Below are 17,420 nucleotides of genomic sequence, written 5' to 3'. Positions count from 1 at the left end.
GGGGGCCGCTTGAGGGCAGCGTGACGACACCCTAAATTCTCCGAAGTGCTTGACTAGCCCCCCTTTTTAAACCCCTCCCCAACTCCTATCCTGCATCCCTGCGTGCGGGTATAAAAGCATCCCCTCCACACTTGACGCTCTCAAGTACAAACAGCGCAGCGTCGACCCTGAACGCAACACCCATTGCCCCCCTCAACCAAGGAAACCCTCATCATCATCGTCATCATTCTACCTCGGGACGCCCCCCTCACTTCGACCCTGCACTTTATTTCAAGTTGGGTCAGCAGGACGTTTTTGTTGGGGAGGGGGCTTTTTTGTCTTCCCCGAATCAGAGGACGACGGCTGGGCTGAAACCAGGCGAGACGCTCGGTGGTCCCAACATGCCGACCACATGGTGCTGCTGGGCGCTCCTGCTGTCAATCATCTCTCCGGTGAGCAAGTTAACACATATTATCGCATATTAACTCCGATTTGGCCTCAGTCGTTGTCATCTTTTCGCAACATTTTTCCTCAAACGGTCCTTTTATGTTGAAAGAAGCCAGATTAGACTTGAAATAATCAATGTGTTCTGGTTCAGTCAGTGTACTTTTCCCAAAGCTAGCTGTGATAAATGTGATTTAAATGCAAATATATTGAGTTTCTGACACCATTCAAAAGGTCCAATATATAGTTGTTTTCCCCCAAAAGCTAGCAGTAATAAATTTGATTTAAAGACAAAAACATTGAAATATACTGTAAGTAATCGAGTTTTTGACACCATTAAAAAGGTCCAGTGTGCAGTTTTCCCGAAGCTAGCTGTTATAAATTTGATTCAAATTCAAGAAACACGTAAGTATGTAAATAATTGACTTTCTGAGACCATTAAAATGTCCAATTTAGTATAGTTTTTCCATAGCTGTGATAAATGTTTTTAAATTCAAGAAGAAAATACATTAGAAATGTACATAATTAAGTTTCTGACGCTATTAAAAAGGTCCAACTTAGAGTTTTTTCATAGCTTGTTGTGTTAATTTGATTTAAATTGAAGAAAAACACACACAAAAAAATAATAATAATAATGAATACTCGAGTTTCTGACAGCATTGAAAAGGTCCAGTGTATAGTTTTCCAAAGCTATTGCGAAGCTTGCTGTGATGTTTTGGACATTAGAGCCCCAAAGTGTATTTTTCCCAAGGCTTATGCTAAGTTATCTGTGATAAAGTTTTATTTTAATTGGAGACAAACAAATTAGACTTGAAATAATCACGTGGACATCAGTAAAGGTTTTCGTGTAGCTAATGCTAAGCTAGCTGTGATAGCTTTGATTTTAAATGAAGAAAAACAGATGAAACTTGAAACGATCGCGTTTTGGACACATTTAAAGGCCTAATGTGTAGTTTTCTATGACTAAATCTGAGCTATTTCTAATCATTTTGATTTTAATTGAAGAAAAATCAATTGGACTTCAAATAATCACATTTCGGACATCATTAAAGGTCCAATGTGTAGTTTTTCTGAAGTGAATGCAAATCTAGCTGCAAACTTTTATTTTAATTGAGGAAAAATGACTTTGACTTTAATTAATCAAGTTCTTTGACATCATTACAGGTCCAGTGCGTTGTTGTTTTTCCTAGGCTAATGCTAGCGTGTAATTTTTTTATATTTTTTTTCCCCAGGCTAATGCTAAGATAGCTCTGATAAACTTTGCTTTTAATTGAAGAATGACAAATTAAACTTCAAATGATGATGTTTTGGACAGCATTGCAGCAGCTACAATGTGTAGTTCTCCGGTAGCTAATGCTAAGATAGCTTTGCTTGTAACGTGTTTTAGGTGCTCGTCATGTTAAGAGAGTCAAACGACACCTCACATATTGAATTCAACCTTTGCGAGAAGGCACTTGGTGAAAGTCCTAAAAATCTTAGCAAGGGACCTAAACCTTCAGTCAATTTTAAATCCTTGGACGACTGAAAACCTCCGTGGGGGACCTAAGACCTGAGTGGAATTTCTAAACCCTTTAGACACAGATATGATGATATACAGTTGATAGATTTTCAGGACTGGTGCACCCAAAACACTCACTGGAAGACCGGAAACCTTAACTCATTCACTGCCAAGCGTTTCAGAGCATTTCGGCTCATCTTACAAGACCCACAGAATATTGTGTTCCGTGACAATCTAAGCACCGGACCTAGCAAAAGAAAGACTAGATTCAATTCTTTCACTAGAAAAAAAAAAAAAGCAATTTAACATGGGTTGGTTTCACCCAAAACACCGGTTTCTAATGAAAATGGGGAGAAAAACAACTTTTTGTGAAATGTGTCTAGCAGATTTGATGCTAATGTTTTTTGCCTTTGTGACATCTCAAACTATAAAACAACTACAAAGAAAATGAGATGTGGCTTTGGATGGCAAAATAATAATATATTTCCAGCTCTACAACGAAGAAATGCGCAGTGCGCGTCACTGACTCATAACAGGGCTTGAGTTGAACGTCAGTGTCTTTTTTACATGCCGTTTGTCATTCACTCCGTGAACTGCGTCGCGACACACACTTGCTGCTACCTACCGTGATACATACTCCGTTCGAGTGTCAGGTGCCTAAACTTGTCCGACGACTTCTCTTCCACATAAGCGACGTGACAAGCTGAGATTCACCACCTTATCTTTGTGCTCATAAGAACCTGTGCTAATCTCGAACCTGGATTTTATAGACAAGCTCGGCGAGACCCTCTTCCACGACTACTCGTTGAAACACGTACTTTACAAATATATACAATACGTTGGTGGCGGTAAACGACTAGATTACAGGAGATGAATATAAACAGAAGTAAATATGCTAATGGAGGATCCTAAACTCTTTAATGGGAGTCCCTAAAACCTCAGTGGTGGTACTAAAACCATGGCGGCAGTACCAAACTTTAGAGGGAACCTACAACCTTTGGTCATAGTTTTCTCTTATCTGAGGAAGATGGTCTTGTCTGACATGGTCATCTTCTCATTTAATCAGAGATGATCCCCCAGCCATACACATACTCAAATCAGTCAGTATTAAGCAAGTTACAGTTATCACAACAGTGTACAGAAATGAATGGATGATTGTATACATTTTCCGTCAGTATCATCGAAAATGTTCAACGTTGTTACGAAAACGATTGTGATTGGTTGTCGCAGTGATGAAACAATAACACAAGCTATGGTATGTTTGCTTTTGGACCTCTCCATAAAAAAAAAAAAAAAAACAGCAGCGGGAGGAAAATGTAAAAAAAGAAAAAAAAAAGTGTCCGCCATGACGGTGTGTGACAAGCAAATTGCTTTAATCCCGCGTGCGCCGACAACCCCACCGCCCCGCCGTCCCGCCTGCGCTGATGAATGTGTCAACAAAGCAATCGGTGGAGAACAGCGGCCGTAATCCGCATAAAAACTTCACTTAAAAAGCTCCCGCAGCGTTATCAGTGTTTAATTTGCATAGTGATGGAAAGAAGTCAATTACTATTAATTATTCTCTACAACTTCATTCCCATTACCCAATTGAATTTGCCGTCTTGAAAAGCATAAACTCAATTTCACAGCTGGCTAAGCTCGCTAATCATTTACCCCCCAACCGTCCGTACATGCCGCCACCCCCTTTAACGCTACACACCGCCGCTAAGAAACTCATTGATTGCCACATCCTAAATTCCTGAAGAACAAGTGGTGGGAAGTCAAGGCCAGCCAGACCTTCTCTGGTGGCCTGAACACTATCAGAAGGACTAACCTACATTTACAACCTAAATTCTAATATTTGTTCCAGAAAGTTGTTTTAATTTATTCCCAATAGTCTTTTCTGTTCATTTTGCAGCTGTTCTCTTAGCTCCATTGCGACCAATACCTGTGTGTGCATGTTCAATTTTTTTTTTTTTTTTTGTCCAATCAGATTTCAGCTTGTATGTGTTGCCATGTCAATGTAATGTGCCCAGAGCCTTCAGAATCAATAGTGCTGGCCCATGTACAGTAACTCTAACTATAGAGTTTTCTCCTGCATGGATAAGGACCGAGCCCTGCCGCGAATAGCGAAATTACACAAGTAATTGCATATAAATGCCACAAGATGGCAGCATAGCACATTTTTCTATTCGACAAGCTATGGCATGACTAAATGAAGCTCCTCCCCTCTCTTCAACGTAGTTCCTTGAGGTTGCCAAAAAATATTTGCGACTAGGCAAATTCCCGAATGGCGAACTAAAATATGTGGGGGAGGTCATTGTATTCACAGTGGAACTGCTTTAGCCAATCAGATTCCAAATTTGTCCTCACAGAGCCAGCGAACTGGCCCTCCATGACGTATTTTAGGCATTTTTTCATCCTCTGATTGGTTTGTCAAAGCGAAACTTGTTATAGCCAACTTTGACGAGCAAAACACATCTGTAGCGATCTCCACACAGGAATATATTTAGTAATCAGCGTCTCTGGTGAGTATTTTGTTTCGTTTAAAATGTTTTATGTATTTGTCGTATTATTAGATAAATATTCATTGTGAACTGCTCCAGTTTTTATATAATATTGATGTTTTCTGTAATTGCCACTGATAGAGGTGGTATTAAGTAGCGGATTCAGTCGGGTAAATCCAACGTACCAAATGCACTGCCCGCCACTGCGAAGAGCATAGATCATAACTCATGTACATCACATTTTCTCCTGACCATCACTTTTCCCCCACGGGAACCTCCCAACTTCTTTGAACCCAGTGTGGAAAAAGTGTGATTATGCGTTTTCTCCTGTGGCTACCTTAAAAAGTGCAGGCTAGTTTCTTGGTCTTCGCCTCAAACCGGTTCCCCTCACTTATCACGAGTGTGAGGTCACGCTGGTAATTGTGCCCCCGACTTCTCTGGAGATTAGCCGCGTCCACCTGTGAATTTCTGACACACTCTGATTTGTCATCATCTCTGATGCCCTCAGGTAGCACTTTGATACAACAGCTACATCCAAACACTTAGTGGGGGGGCCTGGAAACCTTATTGGAACGCTCTAAAACCTTAGTAGATGTCCAAAAATTTTAATAAAAGTCCTAAATCCTTAGCAAGGGGACCTAAATCCTTAATGGAAGCCTCTAAAACCTTTTGGGAATTCCCCAAAGCCTTAGTAGATCTCATAAAACCTTAGGAGGAGTTCTAAAACCTTAGCAGGGGAGAAAACCCTAAATGAAAGTCCTTAAGACCTTAGCAAGGGGATTTAAACACTTTATGGAAGCCCCTCAAATTTTATGAAGTTTCCAAATAGTTGAGTCCTAAAACATTATTAGGAGTTCTAAAACCATCATGGAACTCCCCAAAGCCTTAGCATAAGTCCTAAAACTATTGCAGAGCTCCCTAAAACCTTACTAGGAGCCCTAAACCCTTTATGGAAGCCCCTAAAACCTTTCTGGAACTCCCCAAAGCCTTAGTAGGTGTCCTAAAACCTAACTAATTCTAAACCTTCAAACAGTTGCAACTTTAACACATAGGGAGCAGCAACACACACAAACAGAGCATATAACAATACTTATATTCTCTCTGCTCTATGGGAACAACGTCAAAGTTATCACTGGACTTTTCATTGGGGACAAACCCTGGCTCTGCTTCTTGCTGTTAATTGTCATCCAGTAGAGTTCAGTGCTGCCCGCTATGCTGTGGCACAATATGGTGATCCACTCAAGGTGCACAACTCTAATTTGGACCTCTTAAAAAAAATAAAAATAAAAATCCATCACCGAAAATCAGCAATTTAGTGTGGGTATGTCATTTTAATTTAATATGTAATTCACTGGTAGATATATCTTTTGATTTGAAAAAACACACATTGAGGGCCCAATCTTAAATCAAGTCAAATGTTTTCCAGATGTAATGTATACACACTAATTATGTGTGTGTGTGTGTGTGTGTGTGTATGTGTGTATATATATATATGTATATATATATATGTGTGTGTGTGTGTGTGTGTGTGTGTGTGTGTGTGTGTGTGTGTGTGTGTGTGTGTGTATATATATATATATATATATATATATATATATATATATATATATATATATATATATATATATATATATATATATATATATATATATATATATATATATATATATATATATATATATATATATATATATATATATATATATATATATATATATATATATGGCAGCACGGTTGACGACTGGTTAGAGCGTCTGCCTCACAGTTCTGAGGACCGGGGTTCAATCCCCGGCCCCACCTGTGTGGAGTTTGCATGTTCTCCCCGTGCCTGCATGGGTTTTCTCCGGGCACTCCGCTTTCCTCCCACATCCCAAAAACATGCACGGTAGGTTAATTGGAGACTCTAAATTGCCCGTAGGTGTGAATGTGAGTGCGAACGGTTGTTTGTTTGTATGTGCCCTGCGATTGGCTGGCAACCAGTTTAGGGTGTACCCCCCGCCTGCCCGATGATAGCTGGGATAGGCTCCAGCACTCCCGCGACCCTTGTGAGGATAAGCGGCTCAGAAAATGGATGGATGGATATATATATATATATATATATATATATTGCAACATCCAATTGAGATTGCCTTCTATCTGTGCTCCATTCACACACATTTTGAATGGTCTCACGCACTCGCACTGCGGCATTGAGGCCAATGAAAAGTGACACACACACTCTGTCTTTCCCGCCGTTTTGTGCATCCCAGTACTTGTATTCAGGCTGTACTGTGTGTGCGTGTGTGTGTGTGTGTGTGTGTGTTGGGGGTCCGTATGGAGTGTGGCAGCACTTGTTTATCTTGAAACCGCGGGAGCGTATGTGTGTTATCTTCCTGCTCAGCAGCGTGTAGATAGCGTTGAGTTTGTCCAACAAGCTACTAGGACGTGTGTGTGTGTGTGTAATCTGTTCTTGTCCCACCCGCCCGGGATGCTGCCACATCACTGAAAAACCTGGAATCATATTAACACACCCTTAAATAGACTTTCTGGTGGTAAAGAGGTGGTGCATTAAATGTAAATGCAAATGAAGTGTCCAAGCCTTGAGCAATAAAATGTTCCATTGCAGCGATAATGACACTTTTTATTGGAAGGGACATTGACTTTTTTTTTTTTTTTTAATAGCGTGTGAGAAATGCAATTAAACAAAAAAAAGAGGGAGGACTTAAAAGCAAAGCTAAACACAGAATGGTTTACGATAAAACTAATGGATATCATTGCACTCATCCGCTGTTTGAAGCACTGTTTATTGATAGGTCAATGTGACCCGCTCTGTTTAATTATCGAAAATATAATAACACAATGCAAACTCTATTTTTTTTTATTAAAAAATAAGGCCAGTAAAATATGTTATTCATTTTTTTTCTCCAATTTTTTCAAACAAGTCAATTCGGCACGCAACATAACGGGATGATGTCAAATATTTACATAAATTTAAATTTTCAATGCAAAATTTAGGTGGAAAGTAAAGTAAAATTCGTGTAAAATACTAAACATTTATAAAGTCCATATTTACATGACTGAGTTGGTTTACAGAATTAAGAACAAGGTGTAAAATATTTTGAGATTTCAGAGGAAACCAAATTTACATGACAACGACAAAATTATGTGAAATATTGGCATCAATTTAAGATTTTAAATGCAAAATTTACACTGACCCAGTTGGTTACCGTAAGTAAAAGAAAAAAAAGCCAAATATTTGTGTACATTCAGAATTTTCAATGAGAAATCATTAAGTTAAAAAAATGCAATGCAAATGTTTATTTCTTTTGAAGATAAGGAAAAATAAATGTGTGTGTATATATATATATATATATATATATATATAGATATATAGATATATATATATATATATATATATATATATATATATATATATAAATTATATTCTTCTGGCATTGAATATATATATTTATAATTTTTTTTATATGGGTCAATTCGACCCGCAAGATAACAAGATGATTTACAATATTTACATACATTTAAGATTTTAAATGCACGCTACGTGTAAATTAAAAGTAATATTGTATAAATTTAGCAATTTGAATAGCATAACAAAATGTTAAATATTTGCATTAATTTCAGATTTAAGAGGCAAAATAAATTTACATGACTGCGTTGGTTTACACAAATAAAACACTCGTGTCAAATATTTGCATCAATTAAAGATTTTGTATGTAAAGTTTACACTGACTCTGTTGGTCAACACAAGTAAAGAAACTATGCCAAATATTTGTCCATTCATAATTTTCAATGCAAAATCATTTAGTTTAAAACTAAGGCACGTCGTTGCACTAATCAGCTGTTTAAAAACCCTATAAATTGAATTAAGAGATTTGTTTTCAAATACATGTTTGATAATTGCTGAAAACATGCACAAAGACCGCCAACTATGTAGTACTCAATTGTGGAGATCTACTGTATAACGTTCAACTTCTTTCACCATTTCAGAGTTCCAGATTTTTAGGGCATAGCTAAAACAACAGCCACTGACGCACTTTGGTGTCAAGCATGAGTGTGTGTGTGTGTTATGTATATATAATATAATAATAATAATAATAATATATATATATACATATATATATATAGTATATGCATACAAACACACACACACACACAAACACAAAATACTCCTTTTTGTCGCATGGAAAATGTGTGCATCAGCATCATGAATGCCTGCCACGTGGTGTTTTTCTTTGAGGTCGTTTGCGTGACAGATGATCATTTGTTCGTCTCCTGGCGGATAACTGATGATGTTTCCCGCTGTCACCATCAATATTATTTCTGCCGCTCGTCTCTGTCGCTTTTCTCACATAAAACAACTTTTTCTAGCCTTCATGTACACCCTCACGACTCACAACGGCTCACAAGATGCTTGCTGACTTTTTCTACGGAATCCACAAAATTTTTACAAATGATCCGTTCCACAGCCAGACTTTCTCCATTGTTAAACATTTTAAATAAAAATAAGTACACCACTTAGTAGAAACAATAGAACAATAGTTAACTTGAATGTAATTGACAGAATAATTTTTAATGGTCGTACAAGCTTAAAAAGAGTTAGTAGAAATCAGAAAACATTTATTGGGGGAACCTAATGGAAGCCCCCCCCCGCCCAAAAAAATACAAAAAAACATTAGAAAAACAGAAGAGGTTCTAAAACCTTAGACCGTTTATTGAACAGGACAAGCAGTCAAACACACAAATGCAAAATGAAAACACTTGTAAGGAGCTGCTGTTGGCCACAACCCACGCCCAGATGCTCACATACAGTCAAGGACCGGCCAACCTGGCATCACTCTCTAGGCCACGCCCCTTAAAGGCACACTTCCAACACACAAGTACGGCAGTAATTACACTTCATAAAACCTGTTTATTTCTTTACATTCTCTTGTATTTTATGTTTTTGTACAATCCGAAAATAAGATAAACCAAAATTAAAACATGTAACACATTTTTGGGGGTGTTTTTGGGTTGCTGGAACGGATTACAAATACTACGTTACATGATATATGTATACATACATAGATATAGATTTAATATTTGGCTAAATTTGAAATTTGTAAAAGGTGTTCCCAAAAATAAACCAAAGGCAGACTGCTTTAATATTAACAATTTTGTGCTACTTTACAGTAGAAACATAGTTTTAAAAAACAACAACATCTGAATAATAAAGTGAAGCTCCTTTTATCATGTGGGTTATGTTCTAATGAAATTCCTCAAATTTTATTGCTAGCCCGAGTAATGGAAATTAGCATCAATGTTACTGTAATTCTAAGTAAACCTTCAAACAAGAGAGACCAGAGAACAATTCTCACAGCTAAATATCTCTCTGATCTGTGGGAACAATGACTATTATTGAAGTTTAGCTGGAGACATTCTCTGCCTCTTCTTCTTGCTGTTAATTACGCTGCGTCTTATCCAATTGAACTCAGTGCTGCCATTGTGGTACTACACTAAAAGCACGCAACTCAAAATTTAGACTTTCTTGTTTACTGTAAAAACTCATAGAAAAGAATATGAAAATATGTGACAAAACGGGGAAACACTGTACCTTCGACCCCTGTGTACAATAAACAGATCCTGCTTTTGTTTACTGCCCCCGCTGGCCAGGAAGAATCGTCGCGGCATCATTAAACCAAAGCGGTCGTTATCTCCCCTGGCCTGGCAAAGTCATCTCGGTGTGACTACTGACCTTTAAACAGAACCACACGATCACCTTGAGGTGCAAACACACACACACACACACACACATACTGGTGGTATATTGTAATCTCCCAGTTGGGATTACAGGTTGGCGCTCTAATCCACCACACAATTGTGCTGCTAATCCTGTCAGGTGTGCTTCTACACACTAGCTAATTACGTGTCGCCCAGACACACAGGAAGAAGCACTCGCAGGTGTGACAGCGTATCGGGAGAAATCCCATCCCTATTTTTTCCGGGACATTCTCCCGTGCAATTTCTGTGTCCTTTTGGCAGCCATTTTGTGTGTAGATGTGTGACAGTGTGTGTATGAGTTCATGTGAAAAGCAGCTTCCCGACATCCCTTCATGTGATGGCGGCGCCTCTGTTGAGACTTAACCCACTTAGCTGAAAAGCTTCCAGAATCACTTTCATGACTCAGAATAGAAAATTACACCAAACTCCATTTGAAGTACAACTTTTCACCAGTGACGGATGGTCAGGGCCTACAAGGTTTTATCTGCTACAAACTAATCTAATTCTAATATTTGTTCCATGAAAATGAATTCATCCATCCCCAACGATCTACTCTCTTCATTTCTCTTGGCTGAACTGCTTCCAGTGCATGCATACGGAGCTCAGAATTTTTGTCCAATCAGATTTTAGCCTCTATGTGTTGTCATGTCAATCTCATCTGCCCAGGGCTTTCACAATCAGGAGTGTCGGCCCATGTACCATAAACTGTTTTGCAATGGGGCTCTCGCTCAAATTTTAAATGCACCTCAGAAGGTCAGCTGTCTTAATTGTAAATATTAGCTTTCCGAAATATTAGCTTTTAATATCATGCATATTCTAATAATGTATTCAAAAATATTAATTGTATAATAAATACATTTGTATTAGTAAAAATATTTTACATCAAATATTATATATGTAGTTAGTGCTGTGCCGCTATACATTGAAGTTCAAATGTCTTTTCTCTGTTTAATTAAGAGGGGTCATGCCTTGGTTGTTGTAGTACAAATGAACACGTTGAGATTGTCAGGCACCACGGGGCGTGTGTATGAAAACACGAGTCTTCCCTTTAATGTAAAAATGAAGGAGAGTCCACTTTCCAGCTGCTTGCTCGGCACTTTGTAAGACACCACTTCGTTGAACTTGTCCATCCTTAAGGAGCTTTACGTCAGCGCGTAATGGCGACCATAAATCCCGAGCGGGAAGTCGCGGCTGACGCCGGCTGCTGAATTTATCTTCTGATAATACATCATAGCGGGAACGCGTGTTAGACAAAAGCCGCGCTTCATTAACGCCGTTTAACTGCGCCGCTGAGCCACAAAACATTCCAATTCATACCTCATCTCACCTTGTCAGTGCAAATATTTTACTCTTAAAAAGTCCTGCGGTGAATTCCTTTAAAAATAAATAAATAAAAGATCTATGCACGTTTCTGCCACGGCAATCGGCTCGTCCATCACGCCGTTCTCTTCAAAAACAACCGGAGGGTATCTTTCTCCAAAAGTCCGCGTGCACAAAGTCCTTCACGGGGAAAGATCACTCATGGCCTCCCACAACGCACCTCAGTCGCGTGAAAGAAGACCTTATTTTCACTCTATTGATCGGCCCGGCAAAGACAAAAAACGGCGAAGGTCTGCGCCCAGATGGATCTGCTGTCATGTAGCGGCGAGGGTCTCGTCGTGTAGTTGGCGCTGTCATCTGCGGGATTGTTGGGGATGACTCATCCATCATCGGGGGCGGCGGCTCATTCAGCGGGCGAGCCAGGGAGCGAGAAGACCCTCCGTCTTGATTTAGACGGCACGCCAAAGACGTTTGGCGCTCCGTAAGCGTCAGTAGCGAACGGGTGGTGATGGACGGCGTGAACGTGTACCGACAGAGGAAGCTCCAAAGTCAAACTGCCGTCGCATTTGTGCTAAACACGCAGCCGCCACCTGACCACAAACATACAATTGTGTACAGCAAAGTGGAACAGAGGGTGCAAAAATAACCTTGGGTGACGAGTAATGCAACAACTTTTTGATTATTATTAAATATGATAACAAACATACAATTGCTGGTAAGCATTGGTGTCAAACATCATAATAATCCATCCATATTCTGAGCCGCTTCTCCTCACGCGGGGTCGCGGGCATGCTGGAGCCTATCCCAGCTGTCATCGGGCAGGAGGCGGGCTACACCCTGAACTGGTTGCCAGCCAATCGCAGGGCAGAACATCATAATAATAATAAATAATACTTTAGACCACTGCTACGCTACGGTAAAAAAACGCATACCGTGCTATACCTCGTGCAGCCCTGGGCTCGTCTGATCACTGCTTAATTCACTTAATACCGACGTACAGGCAAGAACTTAAATGCACGAAGCCTACAGTGAAAAAGTGGACCAATGAAGCCAAGATGGAACTTCAAAGCTGTTTAGACTGCACAGACTGGAGTGTCTTTGAAAATTCAGCTGGCAGCCTGGATGAATATACGGACACTGTTACATCCTACATCAGTTTCTGTGAAGATCTGTGTGTTCCAACAAAATCATTTCGCACATTCAACAACAACAAGCTGTGGTTCACTGCTAACCTTAAGCAGCTTCGCCAAGCTAAGGAGGACGCATATCAGAGCGGGGACAGGGCCCTGTATGATCGAGCTAGCGGGGACAGGGCCCTGTATGATCGTCCACTTCAGGTCCTGGCGACTAACATCAACTCCGTCCTCAAAAAGGCCCAGCAGAGGATGTACTTCCTGCGGCTTCTGAGAAAGCACGGCCTGCCACCGGAGCTGCTGAGACAGTTCTACACAGCGGTCATCGAATCGGTCCTGTGTTCTTCCATCACAGTCTGGTTTGGTGCTGCTACAAAAAAGGACAAACTCCGACTGCAACGGACAATCAAAACTGCTGAAAGGGTTGTCGGTACCCTCCTACCCACCATTGAGGACAGAACTAGAACTAGTTCTGCCAGAACTAAGACGTGGGCGTGCAAAATCCTCTCGGACCCTCCGCACCCCGGTCACCAGCTCTTCCAGCTCCTTCCCTCAGGTAGGCGCTACCGATCAATGCAAACGAGAACTAGTAGACATTCCAACAGCTTCTTCCCTCTTGCGATCAACTTCTTAAACACCTGACCTACAATTCCATTACAACATGCTGGCAATTTTTTGACTTGAGTTCGTTGTCACATTTCTGTGGGGCCAATTATGTATGACTCGTGCACTCACTGTAGTTGTCTCGCCATGCTGCACTATTTGCATATACTGGCCACTCATGCCAGAGTAGCATCTGCTCCATTTGCACACTGATTGAGGAGTATCTGTAACATTTGCACAACCAACATTGTCCCAGGTGATCGCACTACTCGTTACTTTAAACCGCATACACTCCTTGAAGTCTCGGCGCCCTTTCCACAATGGTCATTGCACCGGACTATTGCAATATTAGTCGTTCGAACTGCTCTAAGTGCTAGAGGACTCTGCATCTTTTTGCACAATTGTCAAAAAAAAAAAAATGTACCGGCATTACCAGATAACGAGCAACCCTTTACTGCTCGGTGACTGTTTTTTTTGGTCAATGTCTTTCTGTCTCCAATGTGTTCTGTAAATTGACTTGTCTGTTGTCGTACTAGAGCGGCTCCAACTACAGGAGACAAATTCCTTGTGTGTTTTTTGGACATACTTGGCAAATAAAGATGATTCTGATTCTGATTCTGATTCTGATCAGCGCTCTCTGGGTGATGGTAGAAGGTGGGAGCATGTGTTGACATGGAACAGGGCAAGGCGTGCAAAAATAACCCTGGATAAGCCAAGTGGCACTTCACCCCGTTGTGTGATCAAAACATACAATTGTTAACATTTACGAGGAACAAGACGTAAAAATAACCTTTGGTAACGAGTCACATTTTCCATTGTTCCATTACAATGTGACGTCATGTCCTTGATTTCAGATTTCCGTTAAAAGTGATGACAAACATACCATTGTTGATGAAGAAATACAAAAAGGGCTTTACGCGATGAGCCAAATTTGCCATTTGTCCATTACTATGTTGTGTCTTCCATGTTGAAATTCCTGTTAAAAATGATGACAAACGTACAATTCTTGACAGTTACTTGCACATCTTGTTCAAAATGTACTTTCTTTTGTTTGCTTTGTTTATTATGTAACCCTGTTAAAGTGATAACAAACATACAATTGTTGACAATACCTTAAAACAAGACTTACAAAAATAAAATACCCTTTGGTAATAAGCCATAATTTTCCATTGTTTTATTACAATGTAATGTAGTGTCTTCTACAGTATGTTGCAAATCCTGTTAACTGATCATAAACATCCAATTACTTAAAATTACTTGGAGCAACAAATACAAAATTAACTTGGTAATGAGCCACATTTTCCATAGTTTCATGACAATATTATGTAATGTCTTACAAATTGAGATTCCTGTTAAAAGTGATGACAAACACAATAATTGAAAGTTACTTGGAACAGGATATTAAAAAAAACAGCTTAATGTCTTCCATGTTGATATTCACATTAAATTGTGGACACTTGGAAAAAAAATGTTGAAAGGTGATGTTCATCTTTGTCATCTAGGTGCTCGGAGCTGACTTGAGATCAGCAAATGGCGACAAGTCCAAAATCAAGTCCTACTGGTCTGCCAGCAGCAAGGCAGCTCAGACTCTGTCAGTCAGCCGCCTTCTGGCCCACACGCTGGACGGCAAGGACAACTTCACCTCGGTGGAACTGGACTTCCACATGGAGGAAGACTTGGAATCAGACTCCAAGCGGTGGACCTGGCTCTACAACTCGTCCACATCTTCGGCCACGGGGGGGCGCTCCCGGGCCAAGAGGAGGCCCATCGTGAAGACGGGCAAGTTCAAGAAGATGTTCGGCTGGGGAGACTTCCACTCCAACATCAAGACGGTCAAGCTCAACCTGCTCATCACCGGCAAGATCGTAGACCACGGCAACGGTACTGTAGCTGTCCTTTGGCTCGATGAACAGGCCGAACGGTTTCACACGGGTCCTTCACTTTAGTTGCAGCTTGGTACCTTCAGATGTGTGCAGTTTAATTTGTTCCGTGACCAATCTTATAACTCAATAACAGTATAGCAAAAAAAAATTAAATCCCCTAAAAAATTAATTGAAATGCCATCAATCCATTCCAGCCCCCCCCCCTCCCAAAAAAAACACTATTTTATTCTTACATTTTTAATAAAGTAAGTAGTAGTGTATTATTAAATATTATTACAGAATCCTAAAGGAATGGAAGGATTCTGCTGTTTTTGCAGCTTAAAAGTCCCCAAGATGTCAGTCAATGAATCACATACAAACTCGACTGTGGTTGACTTTCCCTCTCTCTGGTTACATCTTTTGTACATTGTGTCGTCATCCACGGGGGTACAAAAAAGTAACAAGTTTATTTTGACAAAGTTAGGAGTAGAAAGTACAGATATATTGGTGCCTTGGGAGTCGACTGACCTATTTACAAGTTCTTCGAGGTATGAAACTTTGTTCAGCCAATTTTTGTGCTTTCACTTGTGAGCCCCATTTACTTCATGGTGGCATTGAACTCAATTTAACTAACTTCACAACAAGCAACAGTTTGACAGATAATGAACAATTCTTCAAAAAAGAGGCTTCAAGCTGTTTATTGCCACTCCCAGTTGAAGATAACTGTCAAACCAAACATAAAACAAAGAGAATTACACGTTGTGTATTTAAACCACCACAAAGCTTAGCCTTATGATCGTCGGCTTAACTTAATGCTAACAAACAATGCAAAACGCCACAGACAGGCTAATAGATAACATTGCTATTGTGGTTGTCGCAACCTTTAAGCAATGGTACAGCAACACGTATACTGATATAACAATACTCACAGGCATATATTATTTATCCTCTGCGAAGAACCGCTAATATTACTGCGCCTTACTGAGGACCTGGGACCGTCTCCATGTACTGTATATTCAAGTCTGCATTATACTGCCCCCCAGGTGGCCAAAGCACACACAACAGAAGCAGCAGCACAATCTCCATTGAACTGAAGCAAAAGAACGTAAGAGTATATGTCATTTCCAGGTACCTTCAGCGTCTACTTCCGACACAACTCCACCGGGCAGGGTAACGTGTCGGTGGGACTCGTACCGCCCACCAAGGCCGTGGAGTTCCAGGTCCACCATCACCAGCAGCAGAACCACCACCAGCACGAGCTCCGGGTCCAGCAGCAGACGGCAGTTGAGAGCAAGGAGAGCAAGCTGTTCAACTGCCGGGTGGAGTACGAGAAGGTTGAACGCGGCACCCGGAACTCGCTGTGCGCCCACGACCCGTCGCAGAGTTGCCCTCAGGACCAGACCCAGAGCCACGTGTCCTGGTTGTGCTCCAAGCCCTTCAAAGTCATCTGCATCTTCATCACCTTCCACAGCACCGACTACAAGCTGGTGCAGAAGGTATGTCCCGACTACAACTACCACAGCGACACGCCCTACACGCCCACCGGTTGACTGGGACGAAGGAGGAAGAAAAAGCGGACTCATCCCGGTCCTCAGCCTGGAGGCTGGTGACGGTGCATTCAGGGAAGCTTGGTCAACTCCCTCAAAGTGAATCATGTAAATATGCAGATGCCACTCAGACAGCGTTCATCTTTCGTTTTGTTCGTCATCGGGGGCTTTTTCCGGCTCAATCACAGACGCCAATCAGATGTCAACAATCAGTCGAAGATGGGAATTTTTATTTTTTTTTATTATTCACTGTAATCCCCTGTCCATCACGGGATTTACGTTCCAGACCTGCCAGTGATTATTGAAAATCTGCGCTATAGAGAGACCAAATGAAAAAAACGTTTGCGCCTGTTCTCACTCTCATACTAAAAAAAAAAGGGAGACGATTGTCACTTTGAGGAAATGCAAAGAAGACTCTCACTCGCACAATTTTCCAAATAAGATGTCAAGCGTGCTTGCTTCAAGTTTTTTATTCATCACTCCCTGTTAAACTATCAATTTGACCCGTAAAACAAAAAATAATTAAACATTGTATTTAAACAGCGGCACGGCTCACAGTTCTGAGGACTAGGGTTCAATCCCCGGCCCCGCCTGTGTGGAGTTTGCATGTCCTCCCCGTGCCTGCGTGGGTTTTCTCCAGGCACTCTGGTTTCCTCCCACATCCCAAAAACATGCTTGGTAGGTTGATTGAAGACTCTAAATTACCCGTAGGTGTGAATGTGAGTGCGAATGGTTGTTTGTTTATGTGTGCCCTGCGATTGGCTGGCAACCAGTTCAGGGTGTACCCCGCC

General features: G+C 40.8%; 1 protein-coding gene across 1 annotated transcript; it reads left to right on the top strand.

Annotated features, from left to right (window-relative positions):
- Positions 1–380: 380 nt before the first annotated feature.
- On the top strand, positions 381–16,810 carry LOC133401947 (neurexophilin-1). The gene is made up of 3 exons (XM_061675479.1): positions 381–431; positions 14,723–15,101; positions 16,211–16,810. The coding sequence occupies exons 1-3, from the start codon at positions 381–383 to the stop codon at positions 16,630–16,632; spliced, it is 852 nt and encodes a 283-aa protein (XP_061531463.1). The 3' UTR covers positions 16,633–16,810.
- Positions 16,811–17,420: the final 610 nt, after the last annotated feature.

This window comes from Phycodurus eques, chromosome 4 (genome assembly GCF_024500275.1).
Source record: "Phycodurus eques isolate BA_2022a chromosome 4, UOR_Pequ_1.1, whole genome shotgun sequence".
Classification (NCBI taxonomy): domain Eukaryota; kingdom Metazoa; phylum Chordata; class Actinopteri; order Syngnathiformes; family Syngnathidae; genus Phycodurus; species Phycodurus eques.
This window is presented reverse-complemented; position numbering and strand designations above follow the sequence as displayed.

Bases quoted from the DNA above. Each gene is read 5' to 3' on its own strand.
- LOC133401947 (XM_061675479.1), top strand. From the start codon at position 381: ATGCCGACCACATGGTGCTGCTGGGCGCTCCTGCTGTCAATCATCTCT. The intron at 432-14,722 runs GTGAGCAAGTTA...TTTGTCATCTAG, and splicing joins TGCTGTCAATCATCTCTCCG to GTGCTCGGAGCTGACTTGAG. The intron at 15,102-16,210 runs GTACTGTAGCTG...TGTCATTTCCAG, and splicing joins GATCGTAGACCACGGCAACG to GTACCTTCAGCGTCTACTTC.